The 19,469-nt window shown below is 45.4% G+C and overlaps 1 protein-coding gene across 2 annotated transcripts in view; it reads right to left on the minus strand.

The window, feature by feature from the left end:
* Positions 1-692: 692 nt before the first annotated feature.
* Positions 693-19,469, minus strand: part of NECAB2 (N-terminal EF-hand calcium binding protein 2) — a 355,221-nt gene continuing 336,444 nt past the window's right edge. For both annotated transcript variants that reach the window (XM_073576269.1, XM_073576270.1), the window contains 5 exons: positions 6,714-6,770; positions 4,769-4,881; positions 3,472-3,549; positions 2,448-2,539; positions 693-1,559 (listed from right to left, as the gene is read on the minus strand). In XM_073576269.1, the coding sequence (XP_073432370.1) occupies positions 1,537-1,559; positions 2,448-2,539; positions 3,472-3,549; positions 4,769-4,881; positions 6,714-6,770 (363 nt within the window). In that variant the 3' untranslated portion in view covers positions 693-1,536. The remainder of the gene's footprint in view (positions 1,560-2,447; positions 2,540-3,471; positions 3,550-4,768; positions 4,882-6,713; positions 6,771-19,469) is intronic.

The following is a 19,469-nucleotide window of genomic DNA, read 5'->3' on the forward strand; positions in this document are numbered from 1 at the left end:
CTCCAGTCCTCAAGGCCCACCAACAGGTCATATTTTCAGGATTTCCTTAGTATTGCCCAGGTGATAACTGCATCACCTGTACAATACAAGGGAAATCCTGAAAACATGACCTGTTGGAGGGCCTTGAGGACCAGAGCTGGGGAATCCTAATCTAGACCCATGGCTGGAGGAGTAGGACTATAGCGAGACCCCTAAGCGTACAGGCCATTGACTGTCTCACTCAGCCAGGGAAGGGTGACTCAGTCGTAGACTATATACACCTTTGAATAGGGACTCGCCATGAAGAGTCCCTGTCGTGCAGCTTTTTGGAGGGTATATCATTTTAGGCCTTCCTTGATTGAAAAAACACAAGCCGGTCATAGATTGGCGGTCCAGGGAAGTAGTCAGCTGGGACCAGTTGTGTAAGGACTGTTACCCAGGAGCTATGATCTCTGCAGTCTTTCTGCAACCGACCCCTTCTCCGGGGGGGGGGGGGCAGCAGAGGTGCTGCCAGAATTTAGAGGGCACAGAGAACTCCATGTCTTGCATGATTTAAGACCCTTGCATGAACCCATCCATCCAAAGTGAGGGTGTTGACCAAATATGAAGCAACAACTCGCCTATCCCAAGAACAATTTTTAAAGGAACAGCAATAATTTTAATAAGAACTAAAAAAAAACAACTGTTTATGCCAAAAATGAGGGAATACAATGTATTGTCAAGACTTTTATTGGGTATGATCTTGGCTTTACATATCCTATCATATGGAATTCCTTTGGAATAACATTTTTCTAGCAACTTGCATTTTACTAATAAAACCTATACAGATAGTGATCATTTCACAGAGATATAGAATATTAAACATGACAATGGGAGAAAAAAACTAAATTTGTGCATATTAATCATTCCGGGGTAGAAAGAACTTCATTGTTTTGTTCCAGCTGCTATATTGGCTCTGTGAGTCTAGTCATACATCATTGGATGACAACAGTGGAACTACAGAAGAACACTGATCCATAGATGGTACAACCTGAACTAAAACAGATTTTCTACAACTGTCTGTAACTTGCAGCAATATTAGACATCATCAATGTACAGAGCTAATATTTTCAGCTGGCTTATTTGTATTTTTTTAATATATCATCTACTCTAAAATTTCTTTTGGAAGGCAAAACTATCTACAACAATGGTAATGTACAAATGCAAAAGGTTTGATAATGCATGCACAAAAGAGATCAGTGTGACAGACCTATTTTATTAGCCACCAGATATTTCCTTGATTCTCTTGCTTCTCAAAAAGTCCTTAGGTTAAATATATGTTTTGAGGCATTTAAAAAGTGGGATATTGGTTGTAACAAGATTTTCCTTTTTGACAAGCAAATACATTCCCCATCATGTGGATTTAAGAGACAGCACTTGGAACAAAGTCATCAGAAGGAGACACATCTCAACTAGAAGGTTTTTTGAAGCCTCCTGGTAAGATGGAGACACAATGCTCAAAGAGCCAACGATGACACAACCAGACTCCGGTCAACTTCACAAGTGGCGTAGTCGATCTCAACCAAGGGCGCACCAGGCAGCTGGAAAAAAAACCAAAAATCATAATTTATGAATGGAGACTTCTAATCATTTCTTGTTGTACAGTTCAGTACTACTCAGGGTTACACTTTTTATATTTGGCCCTACAGGAGGCCTGGCAAGAAAAGAGCTCCTTAGGTTAAGAGTTGAGTATAGTGAGTGAAGAAGTCTTCTTTCAGCATTTACATCCATGTTCTACAGATCTATGTTGTAAGCAGCAAAAAAAATTTCTGGTAAAAATTAAATATAAATGGCAAGTTTTCTCAACAAATGGCATTGTAGGTAATACATAATTACCAACAGGGAATGTAGAACAAGATGGAGAAAGTTTCACATTGATGGACTTGTGTCTTTTTGGAACCTATGTAACTATGTAAGTGAAAAGTTGTGTAAACTGTGAATTTTTTTCTTTTTTTAAAGCTGGCAAAAAATAAACCACTTTGTCACATTATATTACATACATTACAGCAGACCTGTTTTGAGGAGGAGCTGTATAGTCATGGTCAGTACTGTGGCATAGTCTAAACCAGAAAAAAAATAAAAATGATCATTATCCACAGGATATGATTTTGGGGGTCCTATTAATACGCTCTAAAAGGGAGGTCCCGGTTTCCAGTTTCAGAGGAGATCGTTGAGAGCGATGGTCAGACATGTTTTGGAAATTATGGAGTCCCAGCAATGGGATTACCAGTGGTTGTATATTTTTCACGTATTCTGGGATAAACTTTCCTTTTAAAGCATACTTGCCTGCTCTCCCAGATCATGATCCATTGCAGGAAGACCGATTTTTCACATTTAATTGGCTGTAGTACACTGGCATATTTTGGGATCCTATATTTTGGAGACAAGTATGATGCAAATCCAGTGCATGAGGTAGCCTCGGGAATTACCTGGCACAAACATTGTGGAGATGGATTCTGGTTGGGTCAGTGTATCCACCTTTACATGCTGGAACTTTTTACATGGTGCACTCTGAAGATGTCTGTATAAAAACAGATAATGAGTGGAATTTAACGACATTGATTATGTACTACCTTCCAACTAATATTGAAAAATGACTGGTTGAGCACTGCAACTCCATCACAGACTCCTAAACAGAAGCGATCCTGTGCAGTAAAGAAGCTATAGGGTCCCCGGTCCTGCCATTGTGATGTGGAGAGCACATTGACTAGACCTCCCTAGATCATATAGCTTACGGCATGCGCTGTAGACTTTTAGATGGTAATACACCTTTTTAATAGTCAACCAGATTTTCCAGGAACAGAAGTTCAGGTACCATATTTGTTTTAATTTCAGATGAATCGATTCTAAAAGCCCCTACATCAGTTCTTACATAGAATACACTGCTGGATTAAAAAACCACTACTGAAATTCCTGAACGAAATGAGATTAAGAAAGTTCAATGAGATCAATGATAGGAATTCGAAAAAAATGACTGCTTCCAGATCACCCTTTCTTCTATTCACCACTGTGACATTTAACATATTTCTAGTAGACTTTAGGGCACCGTTGGGGTCAAATTCACACGCTGCAACTGTTCCTTTCATTGAGGATAATCCCATTCATATGAATGGAACCGATTTTCAGTCGCTGAAATTTCTGCAACAAAATCTGCAGCATGGGAATTTACCTTAAGTGGAGGAAAAAGCTGGACAAGTCCATGTTCCTGATCACATCTCCATGATTGGGAACATCCATGTACACAGACACTCTGGATCTTATGTGCCACAAAAGGTTTCCACGATCAGACTTCAATTTTAGTGTTCCGGAATGATTTAGAGTATGAACAGAAGGGTCATAGAGACGCTTTTCTATGAGATACGTAACAAGTCTAATATTTCACTTGACCAGTTGCCACTTTTCTTTAAATATGTGGTTGGTTTGCTTGTAGAGGTCACACATCCCCATACTCACCTCTTCCACTCCTCCTCTTCCTCCCAAAACTCATAGACAATAAAAATATTGGTGTCCGGTAGCCGCACAGCAGTTACACTAAGGAAAGCACAAACAAAAGAGAAAAGAAATTATATTGAAGCAGTATTTATTTCCCAACTTAATGTTCTATGAAGCTACTTATAGGAGTTCATGGAGACACTTTCCTTATGTACTATATGTATCTATACAAAGTCCCTTTTCTCCGTGAGTACTGCTAGTTATACAGAGAGAATAAGTGGGGAACAAATAAACTTTTGGTCACATCGTCCCTTCTACTTTGATGTCACACTGGGGATCCTGGAAAGTAAGAGATTGACGAGCCTCCCATCCATCCGCCAGAGACTATTGACCTAGCTGATGGACTTGGGAGTCCTGCAAATTGATTCGCCCATCTCTAATGATGAGTAATACTAGGCATCTAATTTACAGGGGATGTTTAGAAATCTCATTTTAAATACTTCTCTTTGTATATAACATAGTGGGGAATGGCTGTTAAGAGCCTCTTGATGACCCAGCATTCCCATGTTTTACCGAGGCAAAGCATTAATTTGAGTGTGTATTATGTAATGCTTCATCTTCCATGTGATGGTCCTGCAGGATAAAATATTTGCTTCCAAATTCACTAAGTGATTGCAGCAGCTGATCATGGTGTGATCACAGTATGGGTAACAGCAGTAAGACACTTGGGTGTTCAACTTTTAATAATAGGCAAGCAATGTTTTAAGGAATTCCTTTCCTATCATCTCTATCGGAAAGCTATGAAGTCTGACGCATCCTCACTATCCTAAAATCACGCTTAAACGGCAGCTGCATTTCCTGATTTGGCTTTCATACAGGCTATGAGTCCATCCTGATGGGCTGCCTTATAATGCCATATCACTTCACATGGTTTAGCACAGCCTATGACGCTTGAGGTCATGTCAGCCTTCTACTACTGATGCAATCTTCTGCCATGTGGAAAAAGGAGTCTTGCATTTTTTGGGAGATTCACGTGAATTGAAATGCAGGCACATGTAAATTTAATAATCTGCTTGAATTCAAATTTCCATCAAATATATTCGATCATCTCTAAAACACATTATTCTAGTTCCGGGCATAAGTGTGTGGCACATGACATGTGAAGTCTCTCTCTAGTTAATCTCTGAAATTCTACAACTCTTGGGCCCTATGTTATTACCATCCTGTCTACCTAACCTCATACATCCACATGGTTCATTACTGGAAAAATCACAACGCCGTTCTCTCACAAATGTCCTAGTAGATTTGGTGTACTCACTGGAAGCATTCTCCTTGCCCGGATACATTCTTTAGATATTGCTTCAGAGAGCTGCAAAACTCGCCCACAGACTTCTGGGAAACTTGCATTTCTTGTCGCACCAAGTAAAGGTACTAAAGAGACAAGTAGGATGGTTAGCAATACTAGGAGCAGTACAGAGGAACAGTGCTATGTGAATAGATGCAAGTTTAGAGATTTTTCAAAATGGGGGAAAAAAAAACCCATAAAAATATTACTGGTATGTACCAGGATAGGGGATATTAGTACCGAATTGATCAAAGTTTTGGCTTCACTTTTTCTTTTTAATTTCCTCCTCTAAAACCTAGGTGTGTCTTATAGTACAAAAAATACGGTATACATTTATAACGCTCTTACTTGAACTATATTAGATTAGATTTAACTTCTGTACTCCTAACTAAGCAATTTTTTATTCTTTCCTCCTTCCTAAGAGTTGGTAGGTGTAGTCAAGGTCTTATTTTGTATAATGCAATTAACAAAGGGGAAATTTGCAATATTTTCTTACAAATAAAAAATGTTCTGGAAACCCCCTTTATGTTCCTTATCTATCCTTGACTCTGTTTTAAAGGTAATAAGTCATCAGAAAATAACACAAAAATCTGATTTAAACAAGAGGTTAAGTGTTTTATATATTTTTTTAATTTTGCTCAATTTTTTTAACTTGTCAAAATCTATATTAAAAGTAAAAAAAAAGTCTTCCAACTGTAACATGGGCCACCGGGGCCTTTTTCAGACTTTAACTTCCTATTGTTTCAGGAAATAACACATGTATATAGCAACACTGATCAAATCCTGACCCTATTTTTTGTACCGAAGTGTCCAATGAGCACGTGCAAAGGTCATTGTGAAGGGAGATGGAGAAGGGTCAGCTGCGATATCGCCTATTGTGAATGGCGGATCCTATGTCAGTTGTGGATAAAGGTGTTACCTGTCATTATAATCCTGCCTCTGATGATAAGGAGCCTGCTGAAAACCATTCCTGAAACAGGAAGTATGAGCCTACAGATGCATCTAGGCCCCTTTATGTTGGCTTGGTGTACTGGGGCGTCTGTCTCTGTGTGGTGTATATATATAGTGCTGGGCAGCCCGCCTGCTAATACTATGGGTGTTATCAATAGGCTGTAAGCCAGATAATTGCATCACACTTACCTGTGTGACTGGCGTTCTATGCAAGCCCTATTTGTGTGCATTTTTTCTACTAGGCAGCCAACCGCTCCATAATTTGCTAAGTGTGTGGGGTGGCTGTTCCCATCAGAAGTTTGTTATTTGACAGGTTTTGGGGAGGTTGTTTTCTTATGGTATGTCTTTCTGAATTTCTCTATGTTGGCTGTTTTAGAAACCCTAGTAGTTAGCGGGAGAATTGTAGGATTTTTTATTAAATATATAATTTTTTTTAAAAAAGATTGTAATATGAAAGGAAATCACATTGGCAACTTTAAAAAAAAAAATACACGTAACACACAACCTTATTTAGACAAGAAGTCATTATATGATGTTACACTCCATTGGAGAACTGACCTTAGGACAATTACATGTATTAAGTTTATAGCAGAAATTTTCTAACCTTTGTGGTTACAGTTTTAAGCATGAAATGAATATGACTACACGTTTAGGCCAAAGATATACTCAGGAAGGTAGCAAGTTGTTTAAATGTCTCATGTCATTCCTCGTCAGGTGCAGATTATAGAGCAAGTGCTGCAGGCGGAATATGTCTTAAGGAATGAACTGCGCTACATAAAAAACTGCATGTGACATCTTCATCTCACCAAAATATCAGAGCAGACCTAGCACATTTGCAGCCTTGGAGTGAAATTCTGCAAATTATATCAGGATGAGTGTGTAGTAATACATTAGCCTACAACTTACTGCAGAGGAAATGGGAATAAAGATCCATCAGAACATTCGTAATGTCATATCCTATACTCACCGCTGAAGAAGTAGTCTCATTGTCAGAGAGTCTCTGGTGCAAATCAAAGGACAGTGTCTGAAAAGCAAAGGCAGAGTAAGGAGACTGGGGTGTATATGACACAGGACAAGCCATTTATGAAGAAAGTCTAAACATTACTTTAGAGTAGTGATGGGCAAACCCAAACAGTAAACTTCAGGGTCCGTTCCGAACACCTAGTGTTCGGACACAGACCCCAAGCACAGACTTCAAGAAATTTGTGTTACTGTTTGGGTTCGGCACCCTGAACATTGGGTGTTTTCCATGCTGTCATGTGCATGACAGCGTAAGAAACACCGGCGGCTCTAATCGGCGGTAAAATCATTACCGCCGGTCAGAGAGCTATGGTGGGCCAACAGCTATGACCGGTGGTAAAAAGTTTACCTCCAGTCACAGGCATGGGGCTGATGAGACCGTACTACTGCCATCAGACTATTCCTGCCATCACTGATAACAGCGAGAGCAGGCACTGTTGAAGGGAGTATTCATCAGCTGGTGCCTGCGCTATAAATAAAGAAAAAAAAAGTGGGGTCTGCTCTATTTTTTGACTGTCAACTGTCAGCTTTATCACGGCTGGTTATCAAGAATAGAGGGGTCCCCATGCCGCATTTTTAAATGATTTAAATAGATAAAAAAAAAAACAACTGAGTCCCTACATTTTTAACAACCAGCCAAGCAAAAGCAGACAGCTGGGGGGGTGGTATTCTCAGGCTGGAAAAGAGCCATGGATATTGCCCCCCCAGCCTAAAAATAGCAATCCGCAGCAGCGTCAGAAAAGGCATATCTATTAGATGCGCCAATTCTGGCACATTGCCATACTCTTCCCACTTGCCCTGTGGTTTGACAAGTGGGGTTGATGTCAGCTGTTTTATGGCCACTGACATCAAGCCGACAGGTTAGTAATGGAGATGCCTCTCCCATACTAAAGTAGATTGTAAAAAAGACAGAGTCAGAATAAAATTCTTTATTTGCAAGAAATATACTGACTCCTTTATGTAAATAAAAATGCACAGTCATACTGTCACGTGGACCCGTCCGGTGTGACGTGACCCACAGGCCAGTAACTGAAACAACACGACGCAACACATGAAGCTGTCCTGTGTGACACGGCCCGCAGGCCGGTAACTGTAAACAAGACAAGGGGGAGGGACAACAGTGACAACAGTGGGCCCTGCGATAGGGAAAGGGGACGTGGAGACCTCCTGCGCTCCCCTGAGTCAGTGTCCCTAACGCGCCTAACGTTCCCTATGCTGGTTCCGCACCGGGCGCTGCTCAGGATACCTGTCGCCCTAGCACACCCTACACCTATCCCTTGCTAGAGAGCTGGGTGAGGCAGGCACTGGCCCCACCGCTGTACTAATACACACGAAGGGAAAACACAAATAGGGCAACACCACCTAGCTTTACTCTGTGCACTTGCTCCCGGCAACAGAGTCCACCACCAGAATACAGTTCTCCTCCTGAAATGCTGCCACCAAGCTCTGTCAGAGCTACAAGGAAATCCCCTATGACTCCTTCCACACCAGGGCTAAGACAGTGCTGCAAGGAACGCTCTCAGCTCCTTCCTCCACCAGGGATGGTTGAAATGAGTACTATCACCAACACTGATTGCAACACCTGTGACTCTTTTATAACAAAGCCAGCAATCACACCTGCATTATAAATGTGCACTTAACTAAAGAAACAGAGTGCAATGACGCTCACCACCACCGGGGGGCAAACTTAGAACAAACGACACCACAGTGCAATAATCCAAATGGCCACTGGGGGCAAAAACATCTCTAAGCACAGCTTGAGAAAAATAAAAGGTTACCTGTGCTTTTATCTGTCCTGATCCCGCATGGATCATGACAGTACCCTCCCCTTAAAGAGGGGCCTCTGGACCCTCAAGACCGCTCCCCATCAGGGAACCACCTACAGTGGGGACGCCCAGACCCAGAGTTCACCCCAGCAACTACCTGCACGTCAGGTTGATGACAAACGAGCCCGCTGGTATTGGCAACGTTTGTTCTGGAGGCACCACACATCTCCGAATCGCTGACCTGGGGAATGAGTTGTGTATGTTTGGTATGAGCTGGTAACACTCCACAACACACTTCCACTGGATGTTTTTTGGTGGCCACCCATACACGCTCATTCACACACAGGTCCGGACCTGAACGTTTATTGCCACTCGTTCGTTTGTCACCATTTGGAGAACTCTTTCTGGGATTGACAACAGAGGCGTCCCCCTGTGTCACCACACTCACACCCCCGCACTTCACCAAGGGGTACACCACCCTCCAACCCCTTCCACCACGAGGTCTGCGCCTTCCAGGGTTGGCAAATGGCAAGGGTTGAGACTTGCCCCTACTCTCCTGCACACATCTGCTGCTCTCACCGGAGAGGAAGGGGTCCGTTGAAGAGAGGCGGCAGAGACAGTAGTTCCTAGGCAGCAGCCCTTACACGAGTGACCACAGCTGACCACTTCCCTCGCCCGCCAATCTATTACCGGGTTGTGTCTTTTCAGCCAAGGGAGGCCTAAAACAATAGGTACTGGCATTCCCTTCAAGACGTAGCATGATAAGGACTCTTCATGATGTCCTATACGCAGATGGATATTCTCTACGACCTTGGTCAAGCTCCCCTGGCTCAGTGGAACAGAGTTTATGGCCTGGACTCTTATAGGCTGGGCTAGCGTCCTACACCTCAGACCATGAGTCTGGACAAAGCGAGCATCCACCAGACTGACTCCTGCTCTGCTGTCCACAAGCACCGGTATCACCTCTGGTACCCCGCCACCAAGACCTCTGCTGACATGGTACCTTGGGAGGGCAAAATGGAGAAAATGTATACTCCCTGGTTGCCTCCCTCCGAGCGACCAGGGGAATGCGGCTTCTCAGATGGCACAGATAATTTGGCGCGCAATGGGCAAGCCTTCAGGACATGACCAGTCTGCCCCACAGTACAAACATGCCGACACCACTCCCCGAACCGTAGGCAGCTCCGTACACAAAGTAGCTCCTCCTACTTGCATAGGTTCGTCTGGAGACTTGGCATGAACTGAGCAGGCTCATAAAATGGCCAGGCTTCCCACAGGAAAAGCATATCCCCCCACCACGACGAGCCACAGACACCCCCTTTTTTGAATCAACAACACCGGGCTGTCTGGGTTCCTCGGTCCACACTGGTGGGTCCTCCTCCCTAGCGAGGACATCAGGGGGCACTTTTTGTATATGTCTTTCCCTGAGGTGTCTATCCAACCGGATGGCAAATGAAATGGTGGCCTCCAGCGACCTGGGGGCGGCGTTCTGCACCAGAGTATCCTGCAACTTTGGAGACAAACCCTGCACAAATTGACTTCTAAGTGCAGGGTCATTCCACTGAGTGTTAGTGGCCCATCTCCTAAACTCTCAGCAGTACTCCTCAGCAACCTGGGCTCCCTGTTTACACCTACGGATCCGAGATCCCGCAATGGCGACGCCATCAGGATCCCTATACACAAGCGCCAAAGCCGCAAAAAACTCGTCCACGGACACCAATGATGGCGAATCGTCCGGTCGGGAGAAGGCCCAGGATTGGGGATCCCCTTTAAGAAGGGACATAATGATTCCCACCCGTTGCTCCTCACTCCCTGATGAATGAGGGCACAGCCTGAAATACAATTTACAGGCTTGCTGGAATACCAAGAATTGATCTCTCCCTCCAGAAAATGTGTCAGGGAGGGATATCTTGGGTTCTGACTGAGCTTGTTCCTGAACCAAGCCCCCAGAGCCCACCAACATGTCAAAGCTGCCGCACCAACCCTCCATGCAGCCCCCTAATCTCATTAGTAATGGTCTGCAGGATTTGGGCAAAGGTCTGAACTGGGTCCATGGTTGGTGATAATGTCACGTGGACCCGTCCTGTGTGACGCGACCCGCAGGCCGGTAACTGAAACAACATGATGCGGCACATGAAGCTGTCCTGTGTGACACGGCCCGCAGGCCGGTAACTGTAAACAACAAGACAAGAGGGAGGGACAACAGTTACAATGGTGGGCCCTGCGATAGGGAAAGGGGACGTGGAGACCTCCTGCACTCCCCTTAGCCAGTGTCCCCAACGCTCCTAACGTTCCCTATGCCGGTTCTGCACCGGGCGCCGCTCAGGATACCTGTCGCCGTAGCACACCCTACACCTATCACTTGCTAGGGAGCTGGGTGGTGCAGGCACTGGCCCCACCGCTGTACTAATACACATGAAGGGAAAACACAAACAAGGGAACACCACTTAGCTTTACTCTATGCACGTGCTCCCGGCAACAGAGTCCACCACCAGAATGCAGCTCTCCTCCTGAAATGCTGCCACCAAGATCTGTCAGAGCTACAAGGAAATCCCCTATGACTCCTTCCACACCAGGGCTAAGACAGTGCTGCAAGGAACGCTCTCAGCTCCTTCCTCCACCAGGGATGGTTGAAATTAGTACTATCACCAACACTGATTGCAACACCTGTGACTCTTTTATAGCAGAACCAGCAATCACACCTGCATTATAAATGTGCACTTAACTAAAGAAACAGAGTGCAATGACGCTAACCACCACATGGGGCAAACTTAGAACAAACGACACCACAGTGCAATAATCCAAATGGCCACCGGGGCAAAAACATCTCTAAGCACAGCTTGAGGTAAAAAAAAAAGGGTTACCTGTGCTTTTATCTGTCCTGATCCCGCATGGATCATGACACATACTCACCTTGTGCCAATACCATTGAAGTGCTTGTCCACTGTAGAAAAAAGAAATATAATAAGCAACCATATCCCTCACCCGTCCGAAGTGAAGATGTCCCTCGCCGTAATCCATCTCGGCGATATGTAGTTTACAACCTAGACGGTGCCATGATGTAACTCATCCAGGCTGAAAACCACAGGAGAATGTGGTGGTTCGAGCGCAGCTTCAGTGACTAGCGGCGACGTCATAGAGCCCACAGCCGCCATTGAAGCTGCGTTTCCACACTTCACTGGGAGATGGGATGATGAACTGTAGTGACCTCAATGAGATCACTGCAAATATTTTCTCACGGTGTTCATTGTGATCTCATTGAGATCATGGCAGTTTATCAGGCCGCTCACAGTGAAAAGTGCGAGCACAGCTTCAATAACCAGTGGTGAACTCTATGATTTTCCTGCTGGTCACTGAAGCTGCGCTCGCAGCACCTCATTCTCCTGAGGTTTTCAGCCTGAATGGCCGCATCAAGGCACTATCTAGGTTGCAAACCACATATCACAGAGATGGATTTCAGTATACCACCCTACCCGCGCCCTCCGTTCTGCTGATGACCTGAGGTTAGCATCCTCAATAGTCAGAACCTCCCACTCCTGTCTCCAAGACTATACATGTGCTGCGCCAATTCTTTGGAATGCACTTCCCAGGTCAATACGATTAGTCCCCAATCCCCACAATTTAAAGCGTGCCCTGAAAATGCTTTTATTCAGACTGACCTACTGCCTCAATGCATTAATCTAATCTATCCCTGTGTGGCACAGCCAAAAGTTTTACCATAACCAGGTTCCCCGCATCATGTTCCAACATGCTTTATGCATCCATTAGCCCTCTGTGTCTGTACTGTTAAACACTTAACATTATGGCTGGTCCATACAATAAAAGCAATTGTTACCATCCACCTTCTGTCTCCCCCCTATTTCCTCATAGATTATAAGCTTGCAAGCAGAGCCCTCATTCCTCTTGGTATCTGTTTGATCTATATGATTATTGTTATGCTGTAATGTCTATCGTCTGTACAAGTCCCCTCTGAAATGTTAAGTGCTGTTGGTGCTATAGAAATAAAATGTATTATTATTATTATTATTATGGATTACGGAGTGGGACATCTTCACTTTGGACAGGTGAGGTTTAAGGTTGTTTATTATTTTTTCTTATTTTACAGGGGACAAAGGCTTCAATGGAATAAGCATAAGTTAAGTATTTTTGTTGTTTATTATTTTACTTTTTTGCAGGAGACAAAGGATTCAATGGACTGGATGTAAAGGGAATAGAACTATTTTTAAACAAATTTTTAAAACGGTGTGGATTTTTATTTCAAATAAAGGACTTTATTCTGGTTGTTTCTTTTTTATTTACAAAATGGACTATGGGATTGGTAATGGAAAAATGACTTATAGATGCCTCTCCATTCCTCAACCCTGGTCTTGATGTCACCTGACAATACAAAGGTGACATCTACCCCACAAGTATTATCCCACTTGCCACCGCCACAGGGCAAGCGGAAAGAGTTGGACAAAGAGCCACAATTGGCGCATCTAATAGTTGCGCCTTTTCTGGGGCAGTTGTGAGCTGCTATTTTTAGGCTTGGGGGCAATATCTATAACCCCTTACCAGCGTGAGAATACCAGCCCCCAGCTGTCAGCTTTAGCTTGGCTGGTTCTCAAAAAAAGGGGGAACACACCATTTTATAAATTATTTATTAAAATAACTTTAAAAACACATGAGGACTAGAGTTGAGCAAAACGGGTTGGTCAAATTCATAAGTCGCTGACTTTCGCTGAAGCCGGGTTTCATGAAACGAAACCCGACCATAGCGTGAGGTCGGCCACGAGGTCGGCGACCAGAGCGCCAAAGTCGCGTTTCAAATTATGCTTACAGCGCCCTTTTTCAGCCAATGATGGAGGACGCACACTATGGGCAACGCGATGACATGAGCATCGGTCACCACCATCTTTAAGAAGGGCATGCAAGTGATTGGCTTGCTTTGTGTGGCGTCACAGGGGCTATAAAAGGGTGTGCACGCCGACCGCATCTTACTTCTGCCGATATTAGCATTAGGGAGAGGTTGTAGCTGCTGATTCTGAATAAGGGAGAGCGTTAGGCAGGGGAGAACAACAAAAAAAACTGCTTCTGCTGTTAGCGATTTCCACTGTACAACACAACAGTTTGTGTGCAGTGACAGGGGAGGCTATATTTTTTGTCCATCAGCCCTGTTGGTTATTAGGCTGCCTTATAAGGCTCCTTGATAGCTGCATTGCTGTTTGCACACTGCTGTGCAAACTGCTTTTTTAAAAGCAAAAATACTTTTCTTCCTCTTTTCTGCACAGTTACCAAACGTTCATTTTTCCACACTTTTGTGTGCAGCAGTCCTGCTTATTAGGCTGCCTGCTGCCATACTTGGACTGAGAGCATTATTGTCAGCCTCCTAAAATCTCTAGGGAGCTTCCAATTCTCCACAATACAGGCCACACTACAGATTACTCCATGGAGCTCTTTTCACATACCATGCCTGGGTTATCAAGTCAAATCGTGATTTCCCCAGTCCAAGATGAATCGGACATGGAGTGCACTGATGCACAGCCACTGCTAGATTTTTCTGCTGGTACATTCACTCAGAGCACTACATTGACCTCGCAGTGTACTGAGCCAGAATCTGACCCTGATGAAACTCAGGTGCCCCTTCCCGCATACTATACCACCATACACGGTGACATAGATGAAGGTGCACAAGAAATTGAAGAGGAGGTGATGGATGACCCAGTTGCTGACCCAGATTGGCATCCATTGGGGGAAGAGGGTGCTGCTGCCAATAGCTCAGAAGAGGAGAAGGAGGATCCGCAGCAGGCATCAACATCGCAACAGCTGTTATCTGGCAGGCCCGTAGCAGTCCAAAAACGGTTTACAAAAACCCAAAGCGTTGCAGGACAGCTTGGCCAGACGGTCAAATTAGCACAGCGTGCAAGGCCTCAAAATGTCTTCCATAGTAGGAAGAGTGCAGTGTGGCACTTTTTTGAACAAAGTCCTAATGATCAGGCAAGGGTTATCTGTAAGAAGGGCACAAAGACCTTTAGCCGAGGGAAAAATCTGAGAAATATTAATACCAGTTGCATGCTTAGACATTTAACCACCATGCACTTGCAAGCGTGGACGGACTACCAAACCTCACATACCACATGTGCACCTGCTCCGAATATAGGTAGTCAGCAACGCTACATCGCTTCCCCCACTGTAAGCCCACCGGTTAGCACACCACCAGCAGCAAATGTTGAGGTGTCGTCGCAAGGCCAAAGCAGTCAGGGAATCACAATGTTATTGCTACGAAAGACAATCTAGGCCATCAGCAAGACCACCAACACCATCACCAACCCTCTCTCAGTCCACCATGTCCACCGCTAGTTCCACCATATGCTGCTCTCAAGTCCAGCTCACCCTACCAGAGACTCTCAGTAGGACAAGAAAGTACTCATCCTCTTATCCACGTGCACAGTGTTTGAACGCCCACATTGCTAAACTAATCTCGTTAGAGATGATGCCCTACCGGTTGGTTGAAAGCGAAACTTTCCGCGAGCTCATGGCCTATGCAGGACCACACTATGACCTACCCAGTCGGCACTTTTCTCGAAAAGCCATCCCAGCCCTCCACCTGCATGTGAAAGACCGCATTGTCCATGCACTCAAGCAATCAGTGAGTGGAAAGGTGCACCTCACAACAGATGCATGGTCCAGTAGGCATGGCCAGGGCCGTTACGTGTCCATCACTGCACACTGGGTTAATGTGGTGGATGCAGGGTCCACAGGGGACAGCGGTGGTGGGACAGTGCTGCCCAGCCCACGGTATAGGAAACAGTTGGCTGTAGGCGTTCGATCTTCCTCCTCCTCCAGAAGTGAAAGCTCATCCACAGAGCGCAGTCACACTAGCACTCCATCCGCAGCTGCCAGTGTTGCAACACAAGGTGTCCCACTATAGAACAGCTAGTGGTAAGCGTCAGCAGGCTGTGCTGAAGATGATGTGTTTGGGCGACAACAGACACACCGCGGAGGTACTGGCCGACTACTTGCAGCGACAAACTGAGTCATGGCTGGGCAGTCTACATCTTGCGGCAGGCAAGGTAGTTAGTGATAACGGCCGGAATTTTGTGGCAGCCATAGCCCTTTCAAAACTCAGACACATACCTTGCCTGGCTCACACCTTGAGCCTGGTGGTGCAGTGCTTCCTCAATAATTATCCGGAGTTAACAGCCCTGCTCCATAAGGTGCGAAGACTGTGCTCGCACATCCGCAGGTCGCCTGTACACTCCAGTCGTATGCAGAAGCTGCAGCGATTGCTCCACCTTCCCAAGCACCGCCTAATTATCGACGTTGCAACAAGGTGGAACTCCCCCCTGCACATGGTTCAGAGGCTGTGTGAACAGAGGCAGGCTGTAATGCATTTGTGGGAGGATACACGGGCAGGCAGTTTGAGGGCAGACAAGGAGTTGTCTGGTGTGCAGTGGTCGAAGCTGAAAGACCTCTGTAAAGTCCTTCAGTGTTTTGAGGAATGCACATGGCTGGTAAGCGCAGATGACGCCATCATAAGCATGAGCATCCCACTTATGCGCCTGCTCATGCAAACTTTGATGCACATTAAGGAGCAGGCGTCTGCAGCCGAGGAGGAAGAGGAGGAGAGAAGCCTTGATGACAGTCAGCCATTGTCTGCTCAGGGAACTCTCCTGGACGAGGTGGAGGAAGAAGAGGAGGAGGAGGATGATGGGGATGATTATTTAAGGGAGGAGGATGCTTCTCAGGGGGCAAGAAAAAATGTTGGCGTGGCAAGGTCAGGTACAGGGTTTGTGTGTGACTGGAGGGATGTTGATTTGCCAGAAAGTGCTCCTACAACCAGCACTCACAGTGCATCATTGACACCTAGAACATTGGCCCACATGTGATTATGCCTTGCAGATCCTAAAAAGGGACCCCCGCATTGCCAAAATGATGAACGATGACAACTACTGGTTGGCCAGCATCCTGGATCCATGCTATAAAGGCAAATTCCAAAACATCATGCCACAGGATAACCTAGAGCTAATATTGGCTAACAAACAAGCAACTCTGGTAAACCGTTTGAGGCATTCCCAGCACACAGCGGCGGTGATGGCTCTCCTACGAGCCGTAGGGGGCAACATGGAAGAGGTGTTCGTGGTGCACACTGCCGAAGTGGCGTTGGACACAGGGGTTTTATGACCATGTTGTGGACTGATCTTTCAAGTACCGCTCACACGACTGGTAATACTGCATCGATTGAAAGTGACAGGAGACAACAGTTGTCAACTATGGTTACAAACTACTTCTCCCATATCGATGTTCTCCCTCACAGGTCATTCCTCTTTGACTATTGGGCCTGTAAACTTGACACCTGACCTGAATTCGCACAATATGCCTTACAAGAGCTCGCTTTCCCTGCTGCTAGTGTGCTATCTGAAAGAGTCTTCGGTGCTGCTGGATCAATCCTGACAGAAAAAAGGACCCATCTATCGACCCAAAATGTTGATGATCTAACCTTCATTAAAATGAACCATGCATGGGTTTCAAAGGATTTTGTCCCACCTTCCCCTGCTGACATGTAAGTTGTCAGAAAAATGGCTCGCTTTTGTCCTCCTCTTTCTCTGACTTTTCCAATTCCTCCATTTTCAGCTGCTGAATGTCCAACATCAACATATGCCATTTTTTCAACCTCCCTAACTGGGCTGTCTCCCCCCCAGGGTTGGGGTCACCACCTGGCACACGCACCCGTGCGAATGCCGTTGCCCTGGACAGGTGGGTGGGCCCACTCTTGGGCGAGACGGCACTGGCACAGGGTCCCTCATAGTAGAATCAAGTGTCTCTGACGGTGGGGGTGCACACCCGCCGTCAGACACACCGGCATACTATGAGGGGCCCTGTGCCAGTTCCGCCGCCCACGAGTGGACCCCCCTGCTTGCTCAGGGCCCCAGCACTTGCAATACTTACCTCTCCGTGCTCCACCGCTGTGTAGTCTGGGCTGTTAAATCCTTCACTGGGACTGCCAATACAAATTTGGTGAACTGATAGATGATGGTTAAGACGTAGCTATGCCCTGTCCTGCTGGGCTCTATTTTCAGATGATCAATGGCTTCCGTTTGTTATGGACGTCGACTCACAATGAGATGCATTGGTGGTTTATCATCAGCTTTCACGGTTTTCCTACTCACAGATGTGTGACATTCCTGCCCACATTTTTAAATGTGTCCTCTCTTGCCAATCCAATAGAATCGCCTATGGCCTGTGGCTTCTGTCTTTTGCACTCCAAAGTTACCTGACAGATCATGATAGGCAGTGAGGACAATGTCTACATCTCTCTCTGTGATCACAATTTGATGGAGATGAGTAACGGTGATGGGATCCATGGTACTGCGATACAGCAAACCTTTCTTCACAAGAACTGTTTTCGCTGTCTCCACAGACAAAGTAATTTAGGGTCAGCATCGCCTCTGAGAATTCTTCCGGGAGTTTTTCCCGTGATTAGTAATTCCCAAATTTCTGCAAACACTCGACTTTCCGTCTGTACTTGTATCCATCTCGTTTCCTCTTGCGGAGAGTCTGGACTGTCTTACTGAGACTGAAATATATACGAAGATTTAAAAATACCCCAACAGTGTATACTGGTGTTCGCTTCGAATACATTACCCTTTTTCTACTTTTTAGATTCTTGTCTAATCCATACTGAGGCTGTGAGTGTCTTTGTCGGACTACGGAAATATACACGGAGATTTTTCATGTTTAAACTATGCTATATATACACTTGTTATCCGGTGATACTGTACCCTTTCTCAACTTTCTACAATCTTGTCGAATCCATACTGGGACAGAGACCATCTGAGTCTGCCTCCTGATATATAGCCCAGTTAATACTTTGGGCCTAGTACCTGTGTCTACTGCTCAGCAGAGGAGCCCCCCCATGAACCTAGCTATGCCACCTGTTTATGTAAGCACTGTCTGCTACTCAGCAGCGTTGCCCACCCGTGAACCAAGCTATGCCGCCTGTTTATGTAAGAACTGCGTGCTACTCAACAGAGGAACCCAGCTGTTAAGCAAGCTACAGCACCTGTGGTTTGGACAATTAATTTTTTCACATTCTTTCTGGAATGCCGGTTAGGCCTAATTCCGGAATTCCAGTTGACCTGCACTTACTGGGAAATCCTTGTTCGCAGGGAAGAATTGGAATCCCAGATCACCATCACTAACGGGGTTCAGCGGGTTATCTGCACCTGTAAGTGACACACGCTGGCCCTTTCAGTGTAGCGCGCATGCAGCCCCGGACATGTAAGGGCATGACAGACCTGTTATTGCTCGATCTCGCATACCAGAGCCTCGCGTGTCCCTCTAGTAAGCTGGACACGGACCGCGGGGTCATGCCGGAGTCTCGTTCGTTAACGGAATTAAGCGGACAAATCGTTAGCACAACTAAAAACGGCCATGCATGCACCACGACCCACAGAATCGACAAAGCTTGCAATCTGTCCATCTTTTCCGTAGCTGGCATGGTTGAGGTTGCCCATGTGGAGTCCAATTAAGCTGCAGGCTCCACTCCTGGTGGTGCCCTTCTGGACATTCCTTTAAGGTTCAGCTTTGCAACCATACTGCCCCCGGAAACCAAACACTTTGCCTTCATGGACGCTGTTCGGAAGGTCGTGGGAATAACGCCGCCCGATCGGCAGTTGGCATAATTTATGTTGGGAAGTCCAACGGTATATGATCGTCTTCGATTTTAGAATTTTAGATTTTCTTTATTTTAGATTTTTAGTCCAGTCTTTCTTGACTTTATAAGGGCATGACATGCCTATATCTGTGTCTACTCCTCCTTCTTTTACTCCTCCACCTCTTTTCTATATGTAGTTGCCCTTTTCCATATGTTATTTTTGTCTTCTGAGCATTGTGTCTGTTTTTGGACACCTTTTAAGGTGTTTTGAAATTGTTTTCTATGTGTTTGTATGTGTTTG

This window comes from Dendrobates tinctorius, unplaced genomic scaffold, assembly GCF_039654945.1.
Source record: "Dendrobates tinctorius isolate UK_male_01 unplaced genomic scaffold, ASM3965494v1 ptg000048l, whole genome shotgun sequence".
In the NCBI taxonomy this organism is placed as follows: Eukaryota; Metazoa; Chordata; class Amphibia; order Anura; family Dendrobatidae; genus Dendrobates; species Dendrobates tinctorius.